The sequence below is a fragment of the Nicotiana tomentosiformis genome, chromosome 11 (genome assembly GCF_000390325.3).
Source record: "Nicotiana tomentosiformis chromosome 11, ASM39032v3, whole genome shotgun sequence".
Taxonomy (NCBI): Eukaryota; Viridiplantae; Streptophyta; class Magnoliopsida; order Solanales; family Solanaceae; genus Nicotiana; species Nicotiana tomentosiformis.
The window spans coordinates 31,657,973-31,681,411 of NC_090822.1; the positions used below are offsets into that span (position 1 = coordinate 31,657,973).

The window sequence follows — 23,439 nt, forward strand, 5'->3', positions numbered from 1 at the left end:
TAATCATCTTGCGTCAGCATGGAACCACTTTGTCAAGTTTTTTAATTTAAATTGAAGAACATAGTTTCTTATTGTTTTCATATTTAGATAGTAGCTACAATTCAATGAATTAAGATGGTAACTTGAGAAAATGACAATCGAGCTTTTATATTTTTATGGGGGTTCATTGATCTAAAGGGATGTACTAAAAAATGAGAAGGAAAAAGTATGAAGTAATATGCATTTTTCTGTCAACATGTAGAGCACACTTAAATATGGATGAGGTTTTATTTTCTTAAATTTAAAAGTAGGTCAATCTTATTTATAATAAGTTCAGTACTTACCAATTTAACTATTAGAATTTTTATAGTAGCTCTTCTGAGTTCCAAAGTTTGCGGAGTCTTACCTACCTCGTAAAAATAAAATATTCTATTTCTATGTATAGAAATTTTAGTTCATGTAGTTGATTGATAGTGATATCAAAATGAGTCAAGAGATAAAGATTGGCGATACGTCCTTGATATTAAGAGATGAAGATAAAGATGGAGCCTCCGCTATACATGAAATTTTCACATCAGATTTTATTCGTTTATCATAATTCATAATTAAACAAGGTGAGAATATGCATTACTCAACTATGTGGATAAGAATAACAATTTATTTGAGACGCATATCACAATGCCTATTAGATTAGTATAATATTTGACGTGAGAGCTTTTGTCCTACACGGTCTTTGATTGCTTGTAACTTTTTATATGAAGAACCTGTTTCTACTAGAATGTAATTAAGAACTGACCGACAGTAGCCAATCCATTAATACAAAATTGAACAAAGTCGCATTATATAGTTTCATAAGTGGGCAACATTTAAGAATTAAATACATATGCCTAGCACAGTTACTTAATAAACAAAAGGAGCAGCAAAATAGTTACAAAATTAGCAACAAGCAAGAAACTGTATCCGCAAATCTCTCTCACCCAACACATCAAACCTTTCCTATTTAATAGATATTCATTAAAAGGAATCAGATCCCATCTAGTTGCCTCTTTTATATGTGTCTGCAAATTAACGGTTTTAATTTATTATTATATGTCTGTAATAGTTGTCTAAATTTATATGCATTATCCGTTGTTGCATATCTAAATGATTGTGTTTACTTATATACATGGTATAATATGTATTTAAATGTGATTTTAAGGAGATATAAACTTAAAATGCATGTCATATAAATTGCATAATAATGGAATAATTTTTATACAATGTATAATAATGATATAATGTGTATTTAAAATGTGAATCAAAATATATAAATTTAAAATACATATTATATAAGTTTAAAATGCATGTCATATAAATAGCATAAATATTATATAAGTTTAAAATGCATGTCATATAAATAGTATAATAGTGAAATAATTTTTATACAATGTATAATAATGATATAAGGTGTATTTAAATGTGAATTAAAATATATAAATTTAAAATACATATGATATAAGTCAAAAGTACCAAATCTAATAATGCAAAAATACACGGTATATATATACTAGGAAAGTGTAGAAAAGAGGAGAAGACTCTTTCGAGAATGGGGATATAGAAAAGAGGGGGTGGTGGGAGTGGGGGGGGGGGTTATCTTTGAGAGAATGAGTGAGGAATTGAAACATATTCCTTAAAAGTGAGATACTAATCCCACAATTTGTGGAATTAGTATATTTGAGAGTCCGTTTATTGCTTAATCTACGCATAAAATTTGAAACATGTTATACTTGTGAAAAAAGGCTATTTATGGAATAAACAAAAAGTAATGTTATTAATAAAAATATTATTAAATAAAAGATTATCCGTGTAAAACTCTGTTATTATATATATATATATATATAATTATGAGATTAAATAATGGCCTCTTTTAGCATAATATATGTCTTCACTTATTAGCTTTAGCGAAAAGAAGATTTATATTTTGCACGTTCGACGTATTGCTCTAATATACCAAACAATGTGTTTTTCCCCCCTTGTTTGAGGAGTTAAAAGTGAAAGACGAGCAAATAACCCTGCAATAAAGAATCACAGTTATTGACATCCCAAAAAGTGCCAACCCTGTATCACAATTGATCCCTACTCCAAGGCAAATATCAAAACCACTTTGGTGGCTTACTGTTCGACAGTAGTACTACCAGAAAAACCCAGCGAACCGAGACACTCGAAAAAAGAGGCAGACTGAGCAGGAACGAGAAATTGGCCCACCCTCCTCCAACACAACTTCCAAGTATCATATCAACAGAAACTATTGATCTACTATATATTTACTTCTGCATCTACACCTAGCAAACCCATTTAATTTAGACGAGGGATCTAAGAAGAGCTTGACAATATCTAATTGTTACAAAAAAAGCAGCCCATAATGATACCATCATCGATACCAAACAATAGGAGTAGATGTGTTGTGGGGTGACGGTGGAATCATGCAGTGTTGTTGTTGCCACTGATGCAGCCTTTCGTTCACGCCAACTAAACCAGTATCGATAGCAGTCCTTTGTCCAGCACTGACACTGTTGTCTCCGACATCCATTGTCACCCCCTCCATATCTTCAGCTTCCATCATATCCAACACATCAGCTTGGCCTAGAACCTGTCTCCTTGTGATGAAGAAAGCTGAGATGGAACCCAGGGAACAACTGCTAGACACCCTTTAGAAGAACCAGATGAGTTCTCATCTGCATTTTCATCACCGGCACGTCTCAAAATACAAGATTGGCTTCCCCGTAAGACTGGTTCTGTATAGCACACACAAGCTGGTTACTGGTTTTGAAACATCTAATGCCAAACCAAATTAACAATGAAAGGAACAACTTAGTAAACCAAAAAGATGTTAGCTACTGCAAAGTAATGATGTGAAGTTAACTTATATGTGCAACATACTTCCTTTTTCCGCGCACAGACCAATATCACAAACACCATAAATACGACCTACTAAGACTAAGGATTAGACAAGCTAGTCCTCTGCCTCTTCCGACTTTACTTAAAGAACTATCCTTTAAATTGCTGGTTTAAGAATAAAGGAGTTCACATTCTTCATGTAACTAAAGGAAAAAACCAGTACTACAATAACAAAAGCCAAAAAACAATATCCCTTATTCTGTAGCAATTTTTTATTGTTAATATCACCACATTTGTCTCCCCAAATATGAAGTAGAAGCAAGAAATTACTCATTTTCATCCATTGCCCAAATAGTTCATGCAATAAACTTTTACTCACAAAAGCTTCTTAACTCTCTCAGCTCAAGTTAATGAAACTACCATTTCATGCTAAAAACATCAAAAACTCTATGAAGGAAGAGTAGAAAAGCTAAGAATAAGCTTGATTTGCGTTTCTAGTGGTTCTTTGCTTACATACGATAAATGCACCTCTAATTGATATTTTGTATCACACAATGTCAAAAAATCCAAAGAGAACTAAATAGAAAACTATGTCACCAAACAATAAACTAGATCCAAAGCGCAGAGAACAGAGATCTGACACTTACTTTTGAGCCCATTGGTGAACTGAGGATTCACTATAATAGAAAAATTCAAAGGAGATTGCGCAAAGGGTGTGTTCATGGGTTTGAAGTGCACAATAGCCCTCTCTTCATTCTCAGGCACACTAGGGGTAATCACTGGACCATTTCTCCCTAGATTCCTACCATTGATTCCAAAGCTTTGATCAGTAGCTGCTTGCTCAAAAGCTATAGGCGCTGGCTCTTCTTCAGCCTCTTCAACTATCCGTTGCAACTCCGCATCCGAAGCAAAATATAAATAAAATCTTTTACACTGTTACAAACACAACAATCAACCATATAGCTAGTGGCAGAGCCACATGGCTCCAAGGGGGCACCCCCTTCGCCTGAAAAGTACTCCGTTTAGATAGGTAAAAGTTATTTTTTCTTATATATACTATGTATTGAATACCCTTGACTTAACTTCTTTAAATTTTGACATCCTCGCTCCACTACTGCATATAGCTACTCGAAGCAGCATATTTTACGCCCAAAAGAAGTGGTGATGCAGTACAAATTAAGTGGTATCAATCATGAATTTCACTAAGCTTTAAAGAAAAGAACTTCCTCCATTTCAATTTTTCACTAAGCTTTAAAGAAAAGAACTTCCTCCATTTCAATTTATGTGATCCACTTTCCTTATTAGTCCGTTCCAAAACGAATAATACATTTCTATATTTGAAAATAATTTAATTGTAAACTTTTTATTTTACCCATTTCAATTTATGTGATCCACTTTCCTTATTAATCCGTTCCAAAACGTATGATACATTTCTATATTTGAAAACAATTTAACTTTAAACTTTTTATTTTACCCATTTACCCTTAACCAAATGGCCTCCGAGCCCCTTAAACTTGTACCCAATTTTAAACCCGATATATGAACTCTCCATTTTTCCATTTGAACACTTATACTTGACAGAATAACTAGTAATTAACACTTTTGACCATTGACTATGCTTATGTGGCGGTAGCTTATCTTACGTGGACAAAGTGCGTGCAAGTCACATTCATATGGTTCGTAAATCTATTAATTTTCATTAAAAAGACTTTTCTTCCCATTCTCCCATTCCCCTTCCCCTTCCCCCCTTTCTTTTTCCATTATTCTCGTCCATCAAATTTTTTCTTTAGTTCTTCCTCCTAATTAGTCTATTCCCATCTTACTGTTCCTTTCCCCCTTGCCCTCCCCCCTCAGTTCTAGTCCACTAATGAAGTCAAGCATTTTCTTTTTCTTCACCATTTTTTTCTTGTGTATGCTCCTTCAAATTTCAACAGAGAGAATAAAATTATCAACAATCAAGCTCAAAATATATCACATCCAAATGTGAATTTGGGCGTAACTTTCGCCAGCAAAACTAAACAAAAAAGCAAAAGGGATAGCGGGTTTCATTGCATTCATGGGTCCAATCATACCCATTGTTTCTGATTTTACAAAAGGCTAACAAATGCTTTGAAGAGGAGAAGAGTATTTTTTCTTGAAGTTGTAGTGATTTTTCTTTTATTTTGACATTGGGTTTCAGAATTGGACTCTGATTATTTTTTCTTTCCTTGATGTTTTTCGATTCTGATTTTTTCGACATTGGGAAGTCTTTCACCATTGAAAATGGTGGTTGGGCGGGGGAAGTTCTTCTAGCAAAGCTATGGTGAAGAAGAAAAGGGAAAGAGAAGAAAAAGTAGAAATTAATAAATTGGTTTTGAAAAAAATGGGACCCACAAATTACAAATGTCAAATAATAAATAATCTGAGAATCTGACGTGGTATTCATGTCGGGCAATTAAGATACACACTCTGAGGAAGGAGTTTATTAAGTATTGTTATCGAGTTGAGGTGCCAAAATGGAAAACTGAGAGTTTTTATATCGGCTTTAAAATCTGATCCAAGTTTAGGTGGCGCAGAGGCTATTATGACCAAATATTATAGCCCACAAAGCTTTTATCATTTAAGCTTTTAGGATCATAAGTTTGAATCTTTTTCTTAAATACCGTGCCAAATCAAACTAAATTGAACGAATGGAGATACTTACAGCTACTACATCACCAATTTTGAATGCTTGCAACAGAATAGATATATCTTAGAACATACTTAAGCTTCTTCTTTATAAATCCTAGATACTATTACATAATAAGAGAAAGAGAACCTATCATCATTTCAACAGAAGTAAATAGAAACGAAAAGACTAACTACACTACTTCTGATATCCTAAAACCAGCAGGACAGGGATTAATTAATTTTGAGTTGAACAAATCATTAATTCAACATATTACCAATTTCAAGGAAAAAGAAACTAATTGGCGAGAAAAATCAAATAAATGAAGAAAAAATAGGATGAAACTTTACCAGGCGACGGATTTTTGTGGCGGGAGAGGAAAGGGAGAAATCGTTGAAATCATCATAAACATACTCAAAATCCTTCCTTTTCATCTTCAATGTATAGTAATTGTCCATGTTTTCTTTCAATTTTCAAAAGAAGAATCAAATTTCTGAAAGATAAACACTAAATTTGAGATTTTCCCTACTGATAATGAAAAAATTGCAAAAACAGGATAATATTTGGATTTTTGGTGGGTGAAAGTGGAAAAGGTTAGAAGATTAGGAGGCGTTAGTTATAGGGAGAGTAATGGAAGCTTGTAGCTTTGAGCTTTCATTTTTTTCTTTTTTTCTTTTCAGAAACTTTCAGCTCTCTCTCTCTCTCTGTCTAGATTTCTCCGGAAGTTGGGAGTGGACCCATAGGGAATCTTGCTAGGTTTGCTAGAATGTGCCAAGATATCAACTATCAGATGTTTGTCATTGCTTCTTCCATCACTCATATCAAACTTGTCCATTTTATATGACACAAATTTTTTTTATAAATATTTTTTATTTTCTAATATATGCATAAGGGACGAACTAAAGTGTTTGCAATCGATACGAGTCACTTGAATATTAACCTTATGCTCAATACAAGAATATTTGTGTTAATTAATTTACAATTAGGTTCATTAATCCTTAGATTATAAAATCTAGCCTATAACCATAGCAGAAATAAAAATATATGAAATAAATAATTGAAAGATATACTTAACGAGAATAGAAAGAACTCTGATAAATAATCTCCAATTTGAAAATACTAGTCTTCTTCCATGAACTACTTGAACTACTATAAAAATTGAAGAACAAAAATAATCTAAAGTAATAAAAGCAATAAATTTATGTTCCTACTATATTCTAAGCCACCTACTATCTCATTATGTATCTCTCTTTGCTTCTCATCCCCAAACAAATATGATGTAATAAGTATTTATAAGTATAGGATAAGACTTGGACTTTAGGTAAACTTGAAGAAGATTTGAAAAGTTATTGTTAAGAAAAAAAGACAGTATGCATAATATAAAAAATTTAAGCTCTAATACCACTTGGTAAAAATTAATCTCTGATACCATTTGATAACAATTACATTACCCAGGAACTTAATAAAAAATTTAAGCACAAGAAAACAAAACTCAAAAAATAATTTAATTAATCTATAATAAAAGAAATTCGATAAAAATAAAAAATACCTCAATAATATTTTTTGTATCTTCAAGCAAGATTTACTTTAGTTTGTATATCACTCTATCGTGTGATATTATCTCCTCGATTCAGGCAAAAAAATACTTTCAAATCCATACATACATAAAATAAATACATTTAATTTGATCGAGTGGATCAAACAACTCTATTTTAATTACAAATACAAAATAACATATTTGCTCCTCATCTGTTTAAAAATCATCTACCCTAAGGGGTGACAAAATCAACTCAAACCATTTGGCCTGCCCAATATTACATAGATTGAGCAAGAGTTGTTATACAAATAGGTTAATTTGGGCACAAACTCAAAGTAACTCGTCAGAAGTAGCAGTCTGCTCAATTGGTAGGATGAGTTTGCTCTTTCTAGTTTTCTCTTTACTTTATTAATTTTTTCTCGTGCATTTGCTCTTTCATTAGTTTTCTCTTTACTTTATTAAATTTTTTACTTCTCATTCGCTTAATAAAATAAATAAAAAAATTGACTACTTTGGAATTTTTTTAAAAAGAATGTATACATGACTAATTTACCGTTGGCTTGTCTAGCGGCGACATTGGGCACCATCACGACCTCGTCTTTGATGCACCTCACTTGGTCCAGGTCCCGAGCTTTTCTCTCTCTCACCTTATCCAGCCGAAATAACTTCTTATTCCCCCCCCCCCCCCCCCCCGCCTACAGTTCCTCGTACAGGCGACAAAACACCGTAGTCTTAGCCTCCGTCACCACCAACTGCGCCTCCTTCCTCGCTATCTTATACCTCTCTCTGTTCTCTCTCCTCTCCTCCTCGCTTGTGCCCCCTACTAACTTCAGGTTCGCTGCCTTCTTCGCTTCCACTTTGCCTTGGACCACTCTATTCCACCATCAGTTGCCTTCGTGCCTGCCCGAGAAACCCTTCGAGACCCCTAACACCTCTCGCGTCGCCTCCCTTACACAGTTCGTTGTCATCGTCCACATAGCGCTTGCGTCCCCACTACTCCTCCAGGCTCCAATGGCTGATAACCTCCCCTCCAGCTCCTGAGCTTTATCCTTAGTTAAGGCTCCCCACCTGATCCTCGTCTACCACGAGCAGACCTCTTCTTCCTCCTTATTATGATACCGATGTCCATAACCAAGAGCCTATGCTGCATCGCGAGAGTCTCACCCGGGATAACCTTGCAATCATCGCACGAACCCCTATCACACCACATGAGGAGGAAATAATCAATATGAGTCTTCGCCACCATACTTTGAAAAGTCACCGGATGTTCCTCCCTCTTCGGAAAACTAAAGTTTGCAATCACCAGCTCGAAAGCCTTCGCGAACTCAAATAGCAATTTTTCTCCTCCGTTCCTAACCCCAAAGCCGAAGCCGCCATGCACCTCGCCGTAACCACCAGCTGACGACCCAGTATGCCCATAATTAATTGTGTAATTTTAATGTGGCGTGCATAATCCACATTCATAAAGCAATTGGCTAAGTACAAGCAAACTAAGAATTTAAATACCAAGCTTATCCTTTAGTACAGTGAATGTTGTGCTAGCTTTTGTTATCTTCGTTACTTAAAAGGATGAAAAACACACACATGAATTAATGGAAGGCTAAATGTGTGAGACGGATAACACTAAGGACTAAACGCGAAATATAGCAATTATTCAAGGATAAAAAGTGCTATTTATATGTAAATGAACAAACGAGTAAAATAGTGTATTTTTGTCCTTCTTTAACCTTACTATTTTTCATTTTATTTAAAAAGATTCATTTCTTCCTAATTAAGTGAGCCCAATTATATTTTTTTATTTTTTTAACAATGTTGGGTTTTGATTTTATTAAAAGTTAAGAATAATACAAAGATTTGAGTTAAGTTGAGCGCGGTTAAATTATTGCTCATTGTTTAACCCATCTTAAACTAACTATTTGCCACCCTTATCAGCCCCTAGAGTTTTTAAAACCCTATCTCTTTCATGCTCTTACATGTGTGACCGTCCTCTCTTTCTCTCTTCTCTCTCAAGTACTACCTCATTTGCTCTAGCTCTCAAACGCAACTTTAGAGCCTTTCAAATCGCCTCTAATAATGTTGATTTCTCTCCCTATGGAGCTGAAAAGTTGTATCTTTTTTTACCATGGAAGAGACAACTCGGGAAAAAAAGGAAAGACCTAATATGTTTTCTTGAAATGGTGAAAATTTTCACATTTTAATAAATTATATAGTTGTATACTGTCAAAATCGAGTTTGCCCTTCGTATGACTAATCGAGATTGGGACATGATAGACCGAGGCTCGACCTCGTGTAGAATCATAATGCAAAGAAGGGTCGCCGAGCTCGTGATCCAGAGACCGATCAAGATCGAGATCAGCCAAGATCAAGGTCGAGCAAAACAGAGACCGGTCAAGATCGAGATCGGCTAAGATCAAGATCAAGATCGAGATCGGGCAAAATAGAGACCGATCGAGGCCGAGATCGGTCTCGATCGAGGAAAGTTTATCGAGCCAAAAAATAGAAAGTCGGAATATCCGCAATTGGGCGGGAATCACGACACATATAAATGAGAGGCCAATTAATTAATCTATCGTGGGATTCCTTACTGTATCTAAAAATTGTATTAAGAATAGGACATCTCCACTATATAAAGGGGGGTCTGATTATTGGTAAGGAGGACTCAATAAGATTCATAGAATACAAAGCAATACACTGCCTTTTCTTCTGGTTTGGATATTCAGTTACCTTGTTCTTGTATCAGGTACCCTCTATTCAGTTTGAGGGTGATAAAACTTGAAGGCTTAGGCTAATTAATTCATTCGATTTGCATTCATTTCTTTCACAGTTAATTTTGATATTTATTTATATATTTTCTCAATTTGTATCAAGTTATACCACGTATCCTTAGAACTACGTATAAATTCAATTGTCATCCATTTTTCGGGTAAGCAGTTTGGCGCCCACCGTGGGGCTAAGGATAATAGTGGTTATTTGATACAAATAACTGTAAAACACACTATTTTACGCTTGCTCTTCGAAGTATCTTTGATTTCAGGTTAAAAATGACGAAGTCTCAATTAGTGCCCCTACATATCGACAACAAATTTGGCCATCAAGGTGAGAATAACAACGTGACGCCCGGGGATCATAGGCCACCCGTTGACCCCGTTGGGACTCGGGTCGTGGATCCAATTGACGTTAATTCACATGTGTCCATTGAAGTGAACCAACATTCTGGTCCCGAAAATAACATTCATGGTGGAACCTGATCTGCAGTTTGAAATACCTAAAATATTGGAGAAGACAGGATCAGCCTGCGAATGATCTTCGAAATGTTGCAAGCTCAACAGGTAGCGATAGCTCAGTTAGAGAGCCAAACCCAGGCACCGAGCAGGCCTGAGCCCGGTTCACCCCAAGAAGTCACCCATAGAACGGGGCCATTTGTAGTAAGGTTAAATGAGCAAGAATCGGGGACTAACCCCAAAATTATAAAGATGCTCGAGGAAGTGACAAAGCGGATAGAGTCAGGAGAAAAGAGGATCGAATCAAACGACAAGAAAGTGGAAACTTATAACTCCAGGGTTGATCAGATCACGATGGCACCACCAATATTGAAGGGTTTGGATTCCAAAAAGTCCGTACAAAAGCCTTTCCCCCCGAGCGCAGCTCCCAAACCGATCCCTAGGAAGTTCTGCATGCCCGAGATTCCTAAATATAATGGAACGACCAACCCCAACGAACATGTCACCTCTTACACATGTGCCATTAAAGGAAATGATCTAGAGAACGACAAGATCAAATCTGTATTACTAAAGAAATTTGGAGAAACCCTATCAAAGGGAGCAATGGTATGGTATCATAATTTACCGCCTAACTTTATCTATTGTTTTGCCATGCTTGCAGATTCTTTTGTAAAAGAACACGCCGAAACCATAAAGGTCAAGACTAGGAAATCGGACTTTTTCAAGGTAAGGCAAAAAGAGAACGCGATGCTAAGAGAGTTGTATCTCATTTCCAAATGGAATGAATGGATCTGCCACCGGTCACAGACGATTGGGCCATTCAAGCTTTCACCCAAGGACTAAATGAACGAAGCTCGGTGGCTTCACAGCAGTTGAAGCAGAACTTGATTGAGTACCCGGCTGTTACCTGGACAGATATACGTAATCGATATCAATCAAAGATTAGAGTCGAAAACGACCAGTTGGGGGCCCCTTCTGGATCCGTTACCAAAAGGGACATCGACCGAGAACCGAGGTTGAACAGGGATCGATACCAGCCGTATAATAGAGATCGTAGGGAAAGCGGACCAGGGAAAAACTCCATACGAGGTGAAAGGAGAAGTGATCAAGGCCAAGGGTATCGAGGGCTGATAAGCAAGAATGGTTTTGACAGGCATACCGGACCTAAGGAAGCACCGCGATTGTCGGAGTATAACTTCAACATTGATGCATCCGCCATCATATCGACTATCGGACGCATCAAAGATACTAAATGGCCTCGGCCTCTGCAGACCGATCCATCTCAGAGAAATCCCAATCAAGTTTGCAAGTATCATGGCACCCATGGCTACAGAACAGAAGATTGCAGGCAGTTGAGAGAAGAAGTAGCCCGGTTATTCAATAAAGGGAACCTTCGAGAGTTTTTAAGTGATCGGGCCAAGAATCACTTCAAACTCAGAGAGTTCAATAGTCAAAACGAGCAAGAAGAACCGCAACACATTATTTACATGATTATCGGAGGGATCGATGTTCCCCAAGGGCCAGTGCTAAACACACTAAGGTGTCGATCGTAAGGGAGAAGCGATCTCGGGATCAGGATTACATACTGAAAGAACCTTGTCCTTCAATGATGAAGACGCAGAAGGAATCATGCAGCCCCATAACGATGCACTGGTAATATCTGTACTCATGAATAAAACTCAGGTTAAGTGTGTGTTAATTGATCCAGGTAGTTCGGCCAATATCATTCGATCGAGGGTCATAGAGCAACTCGGTCTACAGGATCAGGTTATGCCTGTGGCCCTGGTACTAAACAGATTCAACATGGTATGTGAAACTACTAAGGGCGATATAACTTTTCCAGTAAATGTGGCTGGGACCATCCAAGAAATGAAGTTTCACGTGATCGAGGGCGACTTGAGGTATAATGCCCTGTTCGGGAGACCATGGATCCACAACATGAGAGCAATACCCTCAACCCTTCATCAGGTTCTAAAATTCCCAACACCAGAGGGAATCAAAACAATCTACAGGGAGCAACCCGCCGCAAAGGAAATGTTTGTTGTCGACGAAGTGATTCCGATATCGTCACTCTCATCGACAAAGGAGTCAAATTCGAAGGAAAAATAGGAGACCAAATAGCAATCACAAGTGTCGGCCTCGACACAACTAGAAAAGCAGGAGTCTGACGAAGATGGAGATTATGGGATCCCTCGATCCTTCATAGTCCCCGATGATACTGACACTACCAAATCAACGGTCGAAGAGCTAGAGCAAATCACACTAATCAAACGATTGCCCGAACAAAAGGTATACTTGGGCACGGGGTTAAATCCCGAGCTCAGGAAAAAGCTTATTCAATTTCTTATAACTAACATGGATTGTTTCGCTTGGTCCCATCTTGACATGACATAAATCCCACCGGAAATCACCACCCATAGACTAAGCTTGGATCCGAAGTTCCATCCGGTGAAGCAAAAAAAGAAAAAAAGACCCCAGTCCGAGATCAAACATGCTTTCGTCAAAGACGAGGTAACCAAGCCTCTTAAAATTGGGTCATCCGTGAAGTAAAATACCCCGAATGGTTAGCAAACGTAGTAGTAGTCCCTAAGAAAGGAAACACGCTTAGAATGTGTGTAGACTACAAGGATCTAAATAAAGCATGCCCCAAGGATTCTTTTCCTTTGCCTAATATCGATGATCGATGCCACGACCGTCCACGAGATCCTCAGATTTCTCGACGCCTATTTCGGGTACAATCAAATAAAACTTAGCCCGGATGATAAAAAAAGACCTCGTTCATCACTAAGTATGGTACCTACTGCTATAATGTAATGCCATTTGGATTAAAAATGTTGGTGCCACTTATCAACGCCTAGTAAATCGGATATTCAAAGAACAAATAAGAATATCTATGGAATTTTATATTGATGACATGCTAGTTAAGTCCCTGCGAGCAGAGGACCATTTAAAGCACTTGCAGGAAACTCTCAGTATATTGAAGAAGTACAACATGAAGCTAAACCCGAAAAAATGTGCATTTGGGGTCGAGTCAGGCAAATTTCTCGGGTTCATGGTATCTAACCGAGGAATCAAAATCAATCCCGACAAGATCAAAGCTATCGATGGCATCACAGTGGTAGACAGTATAAATGCCGTGTAGAGGTTAACTGGCACATGGACGCCCTAGGGCGATTCATCTCGAGGTCCTCCGATAAAGGCCATCAATTTTTCTCGTTGCTAAAGAAGAAAAATAATTTCACATGGACCTCGGAATGCTAGTAGGCCTTGGAAGAGGTTAAACGGTACTTATCTAGCTTGCCACTACTTCACACACCAAGGGCAGATGAACAACTTTACTTATATTTGGCAGTATTGGAGGTAGCGGTAAGAGGAGTCCTAGTCCGGGAAGAACGAGGTACACAATTTCCCATTTATTATGATAGCTGAACCTTAGTTGAGGCCGAAACTAGATATACCCACCTAGAAAAATTGGTGCTCGCTTTGATAAGAGCCTCTAGGAAATTAAAACCATACTTTCAATGTGACTCCATATGTGTTGTAACAACTTATCCACTTCGAAATATTTTGCATAACCCCGAGCTTTCGGGACGTTTGGCCAAATGGGCCATAGAAATCAGCGGGTATGATATCAAATATCGACCCCGAACAACAATTAAGTCTCAAATTTTGGAAGACTTCGTAGATGACTTCACACCGGCCCTGGTATCCGAGGTCGAAATAGAACTATTGATAAATTCGGGTACGTTCTCAGGAATCTGGACCCTCTTCATGGACGGTGCTTCAAACACAAAAAAGGTCCGGGCTTGGAATTGTACTAAAACCACCCACAGGCAACGTGGTTAGACAATCTATTAGAACTATGAAATTGACTAACAATGAGGCCGGATATGAGGCCATGATTGCAGGTCTCGAACTAGCCAAAGGCTTGGGAGCGGAAGTGATCGAGGCCAAATGCGACTCCCTCCTCGTAGTGAATCAGGTTAACGGAACCTTGAAAGTTAGAGAAGATCGAATGCAAATATACCTAGATAAGTTACAAGTAACTTTGCACCGATTTAAGGAGTTGACTTTGTAACATGTGCCTCGAGATCAGAATAGTGAAGCCGATTCTCTCACAAACTTAGGGTCATCAATCGAGGACAACGAGCTCGATTAAGGGCCCATCGTGCAACTCTTGAGATCAGTAGTAGAAGAAGGTCACACCGAGATAAATTCCACAAGCTTGACCTGGTATTGGAGAAATAAGTACATAGAATATTTGAAGACCGAAAAGCTTCCCTCAGATCTGAAAGAATCTAGGGCCCTACGCATGAAGGCAGCACGGTTCATTTTGATGGAATATGGACATTGTTTAGGAGAACAGTCAATGGCCCATTAGCGATATGTTTGGGACCGGGAGACACCGAGTACGTTCTAAGGGAAGTTTACGAAGGTACTTGCGGAAATCACTCTGGTGCTGAATCATTGGTTCAAAAGGTAATCAGAGCCGGCTATTACTGGATCAACATGGTAAAAGATATGAAAGAGTTTGTTCGTAAATGTGACAAATGTCAAAAGCATGTGCCAATGATTTACCAACTCGGGGAACTGCTCCATTTGGTCTTGTAACCATGGCCATTTATGAAATGGGGAGTGGACATCGCCGGCCCCCTCACATTGACACCAGGTAAAGCTCAATTTATTTTGTTTATGATTGACTAATTTTCTAAGTGGGTTGAAGCACAGGCTTTCGAGAAAGTTAGGGAGAAGGAAGTCATCGACTTCGTTTAAGATCACATCATATGTCGATTCGGGATGCCATCCGAAATTATGTGTGATAATGGGAAGCTGTTCATCGACATCAAAGTAACCAAAATTTCTCGAAGATGATAAGATAAAAAGAATCTTATCAACACCTTATCATCCTAGAAAGAACGGGCTAGCCGAATCAACCAACAAAACCATCATCCAAAATCTTAAGAAGATGTTAACCGACGCCAAAGGAAAGTGGAAGGAAATCCTACCCGAAGTTCTTTGGGCATATCGCACAACCTCGAAATCCAGTACTGGGGCTACTCCATTCTCATTAATTTATGGCACCGAAGCTCTAATACCGATCGAAGTCGGAGAGCCGAGTATGAGGTTCTGATATGCAACAAAAGAATCAAATAATGAGGCCATGAGTACGAGCCTAGAACTATTGGATGAAAGGCGTGAAACTGCCCTCATTCGATTAGCTGCCCAAAAGCAACAAATCGATAGATAATACAATCGAAGAACTAATCTTCGATATTTTAATGTCGGGGACTTAGTGCTAAGAAAAGTCACACTCAACACTTGAAATCCTAATAAAGGAAAATTAAGCCAGAATTGGGAAGGACCATACCAAATTATCGAGATCACTGGAAAAGGATCGTACAAGCTCGGAATAATGAATGGGGAACAACTACCAAGAAATTGGAACATATCTTGCCTAAAATGGTACTACTGCTAAGGTACGCCTTTTCTTCAGTCATTTCCCATTTTCAGATTAACACATGCCGGTGGATGACAAGAAACGACAACATACTTTTTAGCAAACGGCACAAAGTCCTTAGGTCTGAAAGTACGTGTTGCACTCTTTTTTCCTCAGACCGAGTTTTGTCCCAAATGGGTTTTTTGGCAAGGTTTTTAACGAGGAAACAATGAATCGTGCAACTTAGAATCAAGCCTGATTACGAATCGGCATCGGAGATCCATTCGACATTATCCGAGGTTCCTTTGCAATCAACCTCGAATACTTAGGGGCTACCCTCGGATATGCGTTATATTTGAATATTAACTCTATAAAGGAAACTACTTCATAAAAGGAGGATCTCGAGAAATAGGATTTATTATAAGGGTCAAACGATCAAATCAAACTGTGCCCGTATAGATTTCTCGAACCATGTTTCGATCAAGAATAAAGAGAAATATGTTCCTTACAAACATCTCATGCTTTAAAATTAGAAGAATCTATTTCTTCTTCCCTCTTTGCAAAGAGCTTCGTACTTCTGAATATAAACAAGCCCAAAGGCAATACTTAACTGGAATACGAACGACCTCTCCCTCACTCGGGGACTGCCATCTGACTCAAACAGAACAAGACATCGGGCCTCGGGAGCAACAGACCTAATAGGCAATTCCCCGATCTCTAAAAGTCACGGACACCCCACTGGGGAACTACTATCTCGGGCAAGCCCAGATAAAGCAGGAAAACAGGCCCAATGGGTAACTCCCGAACTAAAAGGCTACGACCAATTTAACATGGCCCGGAGACGTCCGAAATCCGTAACATCAAACCCCGATAATGCTTAAACCTAGAAACAAAATAAAGGCAAGGTTTGTTCGAACCCTCGAACATAATTTTATGCTAAGGCATTTTCAACCTTTGTAAAATACAAAAAAGCAAAGGAAAAATACGAGAATCGAAAGGAAAAGAAAAGCCTTATATTTATATACAAATGTTTTTTATAAAATACTGAATCGCCCTAAATTTACAACGGCCTCAGAAAAAAAATACAAAAGAAAAACAATAAACCTAATGTCCTAAGTGGCTTGGTCTTCATCGGAGGTTGCATCCTCGGGATTTTCTCCGTATTCAGATTCGCTCGAGCTCTCGGAATCTTCCTCAGGGAAGGCCAGCCTTCGGGCCCTATTTTCCTCTACCTTGGCATTTTTAATTTCGGCCACAATATCGAAGCCCTGGGCACTGACCCCCTCGACATCTTCCAATCGAGCCTGCCATTTTGCACGCTTGACCATGCCCTTGGCCTTGGCCTGGTTGACCTCGACATCGACCCTGAACTTGGACACTTTAGCATCAGCTCTTTAGTTAGCCTCGGACACCTCGGATCTGGCCACTTCGAGTTCATCGGCCAAGTTTTCCTTATCATAAGTGGCCAAATTCAACTGATGTTGAAGCTCCTTAATCTTCTAGATCTGCACTGGGGCATTCTCTTTCACAACTTGGAGTTGGGTCTCGGCTGACTCTAGTTGATCTTGAACGATCTCCTTTTTCGAGGCTAGAATGTACATGTTCTTTTTGCATTCTACCGCCTTGGCCTGTATCGCATCCACCTACGTTTGGAGTCATCCGATTTGTTCGAACCTCTATCGGGCCTGTAGAATCGGATCATTATTAATTATCTCCAATTCATCTTCACTATCGTGAAGCACTCGAAATACCTGCTAAGCCATCTCGGCATGCTCATTCTGAGCCTTTGCCAAATCTGCCCGAAGATTCTCACTAAGAAGTTTGTAGGTGTCACTCTTCTCAGTGAGGTTCCCAACCTCAGCCTCATGCTCCTCCCAGATTCAGAGGAAAGCCTCGTGATGCAACGCCGAGGCCTGCAAACAAGGAAGAAAATGTTATAATTATCTACAATTCTAAGTATAAAAGAAAAAGTAAAGATACCATCGAAGTTACCTGATTCAGAGCATGTTGGGCCTCATTGAAAAGTCAAGCGGCTCCTACAGCGTTCATCATGTCTTGATCCTCTCCGGTCACCAAGGACCGAAGGTAACTAGCAATCCCCGTGGAGGGAGAGAAAATTCGAGCATATTCCGGGACGGAGAGCACTATTTTCCGCCTACGATCTAGATTAACACTCGGGGCCAGGAATCGGTCCACTAGTTTTGGGCCCGATGAAGACTCGATTGCAACTGACCATGATGTTTTCTTCGGTACCGGTAATCCACCGAACCCGATAATATCCTCCGAGGCAGCAGACTTGAGCCCATCCAGAAAGCCATGGATATCAGTCGACTCCTGAATACCCTCGTAAGATCGACCTTTCAACATGTTGGCCTCACGGATCATAGCATCCGAAATCTGAAGGGATCCAATAATGTTGATTATCCCGAGCTCGTCCCTCGAGATATCTTATGCTGCCCGAGAGGTCTTTCCCCCAGTCTCTCATTCGACCATCTTAGCTCGGGACGGAATGGCCTCGGCTTTTTCTTGTTCAGGAATTATGGCCAGAGCTCCCTTATCAACCTCTGCCAATTCAGAGGATTGTTGTATCACAATATTAGCCCCCACACAGGCTAATTTCTCTTCTCCTTCTTCGGCCTTATCCCTTAATCGGCGAATCGAGTCCGGAGGCATAATACCGGAGACCCCATTGGGCTTGCGAGATTTCTTTGTCAGTTTTTTCTTTTCTGAGACCAAGAAACTTGGAGCCTCTTTTATCTTTTTCTCTTTGACCTGCTTCAGAGCAGGGACCTCTTCATCACCAGATGAGGGCCTCATGGCAACATCCTTCCCAAGGCCTACAAAGGAAAAAAGGGGGTAAGCAAGAGAAGAAGATCAAACGATAAACAATCTAAGAAAGAGACTTACTATGACTGCGGGCCTCCCATCGAACCTTTGATAGTTCCATCCAAGCGCGCTCAGAGTACGGTCTCTACAGCACCAGACCTTTAACCCGTTGTTTAAGTTTCGGAATCGGTTCCGGCATCCGGCCACAACTGTAACAAGCATAGAAAAAGTGGATCAAGAAAATGAAAAGCAGAGCCACAAAATTAAACGTTCGAAGAGGAATAGTACTCACGATTCATGTTCTATTTCTTAGGAAATGGCATGTCGTCAGCATGGATCAGTTCCGAAGTCCTAATTCGAACAAATTGGACCATCCAACCTCGATCACGAGTCTCGTTTGTGCTCGAGAATGGTTCTTTGGTGGCTCGGCGAGCAAGCTTGATTAGCCCTCCTCGATAGAGTCGGGTACTGTAAAGGCACATGAGATGATCGAGGGTGAAAAGACACCCCTCGATTTTGCTCGAGAAGAATCGGAGGAGAATCACTATTGTCCATAAAGTAGGGTGGATCTGGCCGAGGGTCATGTCGTATCTCTTACAAAAGGCGACGATGATAGAGTCTAAGGACCCAACGTGAAAGGATAAGTATAAACACTTAAGAACCCTTCCACGTGGGTAGTAATCGATTCTTCAGGCGAAGGGACTTCCACGTGCTTGTCGCCCCAATTGAATTCATTTTTACTTTGTCGAGGATTTCTCGGTGATTGTACACCGGTACCTTGAGATCGGATCATTTCGGCCTGGTACTGAAGAGGGTTTTTTGACCTTAAAATCGATTACGGTTGAGCACCCTACCAGATGAATTCCTCAGGGTGAGGCTTCGCCGCATCCTCGCCACCGGCGGATCGTGATGAAGAAGTAGCCTCTTTTTGCGGCACTGTTTTGGAGGTTTTCTCCATTGATGAGCAAAGAAAGTGAGAATTAGGGTTGCATGTGGTGTGAAAATTATGAAGCAAAGGGATTTTTTGAAGAAGATGCAAGAGTAGAGAAGAAGATTTTGAGTGAAAAGTTTGAATTAGTATGAAAGTTTGAATATTTATAGCCTGGTAATGACAGTTCAGAACCGGTAGTGGCCGACCAACGACTGACAGGAATTTAATGCCTTGGTAACTAGACCGATGGGACGTTTGTCACATACGTCATAATCGGGATCATCGCTGATGTCGTCACCCCCCGAGTCGAAATTCGGAACTTCAAATCGTTTCCTGTCATCTTCTTTCCAAGAAATGAGGGGATTATCTCTATACGGTCAAAACCGAGTTTGCCCTTCATATGACTAATCAAGATTAGGACATGATAGACCAAGGGTCACCGAGCTCATGATCCAAAGACCGATCAAGATCGAGATCGGCCAAGATCGAGGTCGAGCGAAACAGAGACTGGTCAAGATCGAGATCGGCCAAGATTGAGATTGGGCTAAATAGAGACCGATCGAGGCCGAGATTGGCCTCGACCGAGGAAAACTTATTGAGCCAAAAAATAGAAATCCGGAATATCCGCAATTGGGCGAGAATCTCGACGGGAATCACATCGCATATCAATGAGAGGCCAATTAATTAATCTATCATGGGATTCCTTGCTATATTTAAAATTATATTAAGAATATTACCTCCCCACTGTATAAAGGGGGTCTGATTATTTGTAAGGAGGACTCAGTCAGATTCATAAAATACAGAGCAATACACTGCCTTTTCTTCTGGTTTGGATATTCAGTTACCTTGTTCTTGTATCAATTACTCTCTATTCAGATTGAGGGTGATAAAACTTGAAGGTTTAGGCTAATTAATTCATTCAGTTTGCATTCATTTCTTTCACAATTAATTTCGATATTCATTTATATATTTTCTCAATTTGTACCAAGTTATACCACGTATCCTTAGAACTGCGTATAAATTCAATTGTCATCCATTTTTTGGGTAAACAATAGTCGTTATATGATAAATTGTTTATCTAGTTTTCCGCATTAAACTATTTAGTCGTTATGCGTTTTAGATATTTATCTACTGGTAACATATTACCATGTAAGTCATGTAGTTTGTTATGTCATATAATTTTATTAGCATTAATTCTACAACAACAACAACAACCTAGTAAAATCTCACTAATGGGGTCTGGGGAGGGTAGTGTGTACGCAGACCTTACCTCTACCCCGAAGGAGTAGAGAGGTTGTTTCCGAAAGACCCTCGGCTCAAAAAAACAAAAAGACAAAAGGACAAAAAGGAGACAATATTAGTATCACAACAACAATCATAGGAAAAATAGGAACACCATGAAATCCAGAAGAAAGATGCAAAGCAAAGGGAGACAATATTAGTATCACCACAACAATCATAAGAAAAATAGGAACACCATGAAATCTAGAAGAAAGATGCAAAGCAAAAGCGATAGCTAGTAAATAGTAAATAGGACCTGCACTGAAAAGTGAAATAGTAAGACACAACATTGTCACTAGCTATCTTAGACAAAACCCTACATGGCTAGTTCCACAATGGTACGAAATAAGGCACGACTCAACTACCTCCTAACCTACAATCCTAATACTTGACCTCCACATCTTCCTATCAAGTGTCATGTCCTTGGAAATCTGGAGCCTCGCCATATCCTGCTTGATCACCTCTCCCAAAAACTTCTTAGACCGCCTTCTACCTCTTCTCGTGCCCTCCACAACCATCTGCTCACACCTCTATACCGGAGCATCTGGGCTTCTCCTCTGAACATGTTTGTACCATCTAAGCCTCGCTTCCTGCATCTTGTCATCAATGGGAGCCACGTGCACCTTCTCCCGAATATCATCATTCCTAATCTTATCTATCCTAGTGTACCTGCACATCCACAGCAACATCCTCATTTCTTCTACTTTTATCTTCTGGATATGTGAGTTCTTAACGGGCCAACACTCAGCCCCATACATCATGGCTGGTCTAACCACTGCTTTATAGAACTTACCTTTGAGTATCGGTGGCACTCTCTTGTCACACAGGACTCCAGATACTAACCTCCACTTCATCCATCCTTCTCCCAATATAGTGTGTGACATCCGCGTCGAACTCCCCTCCCCCCTGGATAACCGAACCAAGGTACTTGAAGCTGCCTCTACTCGGGATGACCTGCGAATCAAGCCTCACATCCACGCCATTTTCCCTGGCTCAGCGCTGAACTTACACTCTAGGTATTCCGTCTTCGTCCTGCTCAGCTTGAAACCCTTAGACTCAAGAGCATGCCTCCAAACCTCCAGCCTCTCGTTAACACTGGCTCGCGGCTCATCAATCAGAACTCATCAATTAGCATTAGTTCTATTGTTAAATAATTTGATTGTTATTATATTTTTTGTTAAATTACTTCAATTATAATTTATTAAAATGATAAATAAATAGTACATGTTTGTGGTACTAGGAATGAAGCAAACATAAATAAAAAAGTTAATGTTGAATTAATTGATCTAAGTCATATGGTCCACAAGTTCACTAGTTAAATAGTACGAGAAACGATTTATAGAGCATCTTTTGAGATCATACCTCTTTTTTCAACATATTAGCAGTTGCCCGTCATAGAATATCTCTATCGAGAGATAAAGTAAACAAATCAATTAGTTCAGGATTTAAGAATTAGATGTTCCACTAATTTTGGGAAAGTGTCATGCACTCATGCTGTATTTTTTCTAAAATTGCCCTTACTATACGCAATAGAATAATTTTGCCCTTCGTTAATTGTTGAGATCATTCGGTTCATCGCCATAACAAAGTGGCATGCACACGGCGTTATATTCAAACTCATCAAACATAAGTATCAAAAAAAAAAAATCTAAATATTGTGCCACGTGTAATTTTATACATTTATTTATTTTCCCGTCTTATTCTTTTTCTTTTCCTTTCTCATTCTTCTTCAGCTCACTCCACTGCCCTTTCATTCATCACCTTTAGAAACTCATTAAAACCCATTAAAACTTTATATCTTCTCTCTCTCTAGAAATTGTAATTTTGTGCAAACTCATGATCTAGTGTTTTGAGTTTTACTTTCTAACTTTTAGATCATTTGATTGTGCACTAGACAATTGGGCCATGAATTTTCTTGCTGCTTTTATTTGTTTAATATAATTAGCCGAAAGCTTTTCACAATCATAACCCTGGGATGGATTATGAGGGTTTAGTCTAAATTCTTATTAAAAATTCAATCTTTTGGAATATACTCCCTCCGTTTCATATTATTTTGTCATGATTATCTTGTAAACGCCCCTTACGAAAAATTAATTAGAATAAAATTTTAACTACTTTACCCTTATTCGTGTCTTAATATTTAATCTTTCTTCATTGGTAATTAAACAAAGCTAGGTGTATGTAATCTTCAAGGATTATTATTACTAAGAGGTAAAAAAAGAAAATGGATAATTAATTTTGTCTTGAACTTCTAAAGTGACAAATAATTTGAGACAACTATTTTTAGTAATCACGACAGATAATATGAGACAGAGGGAGTAAAAGATAAATAGCTTCGAAATTTGCAAAGTCCGAAAAGGGATTTCTCTGTTTTAGTGTGTTGAGTATTGAGATTCTGATGATTAACAAAGTTTGTTTCAGATGAAATGCTCTAAGAACCAGGTCCTCAACGCAGCTGCTTAACTGCTCTAAGAACTAGCTCCTCAGGGTTAAGAACCAGCACCTCAAGGTTGATGATTATGCATCTTTTCAAGACAATAACTTTATCTCAAAATTACCAAGTCCGAGTTTGTTGGAAGAAGACTACTAAACATGATAAAGGTTTTTGATTAAGAGGATACGCGTTCATAAGTGAGATACAAGACTCCCAAGACTTGTGGAGTTCTGGAACAGTAGGAGTCCTATCAAACGAGAAGTTGGCTA

At 38.9% G+C, this 23,439-nt stretch overlaps 1 protein-coding gene across 1 annotated transcript; it reads right to left on the reverse strand.

Annotated features, from left to right (window-relative positions):
* Positions 1-2,025: 2,025 nt before the first annotated feature.
* On the reverse strand, positions 2,026-6,258 carry LOC104113102 (uncharacterized). The gene is made up of 3 exons (XM_009623198.4): positions 5,854-6,258; positions 3,504-3,789; positions 2,026-2,753 (listed from the first exon to the last, which is right to left on the reverse strand). The coding sequence occupies exons 1-3, from the start codon at positions 5,959-5,961 to the stop codon at positions 2,602-2,604; spliced, it is 546 nt and encodes a 181-aa protein (XP_009621493.1). The 5' UTR covers positions 5,962-6,258; the 3' UTR covers positions 2,026-2,601.
* Positions 6,259-23,439: the final 17,181 nt, after the last annotated feature.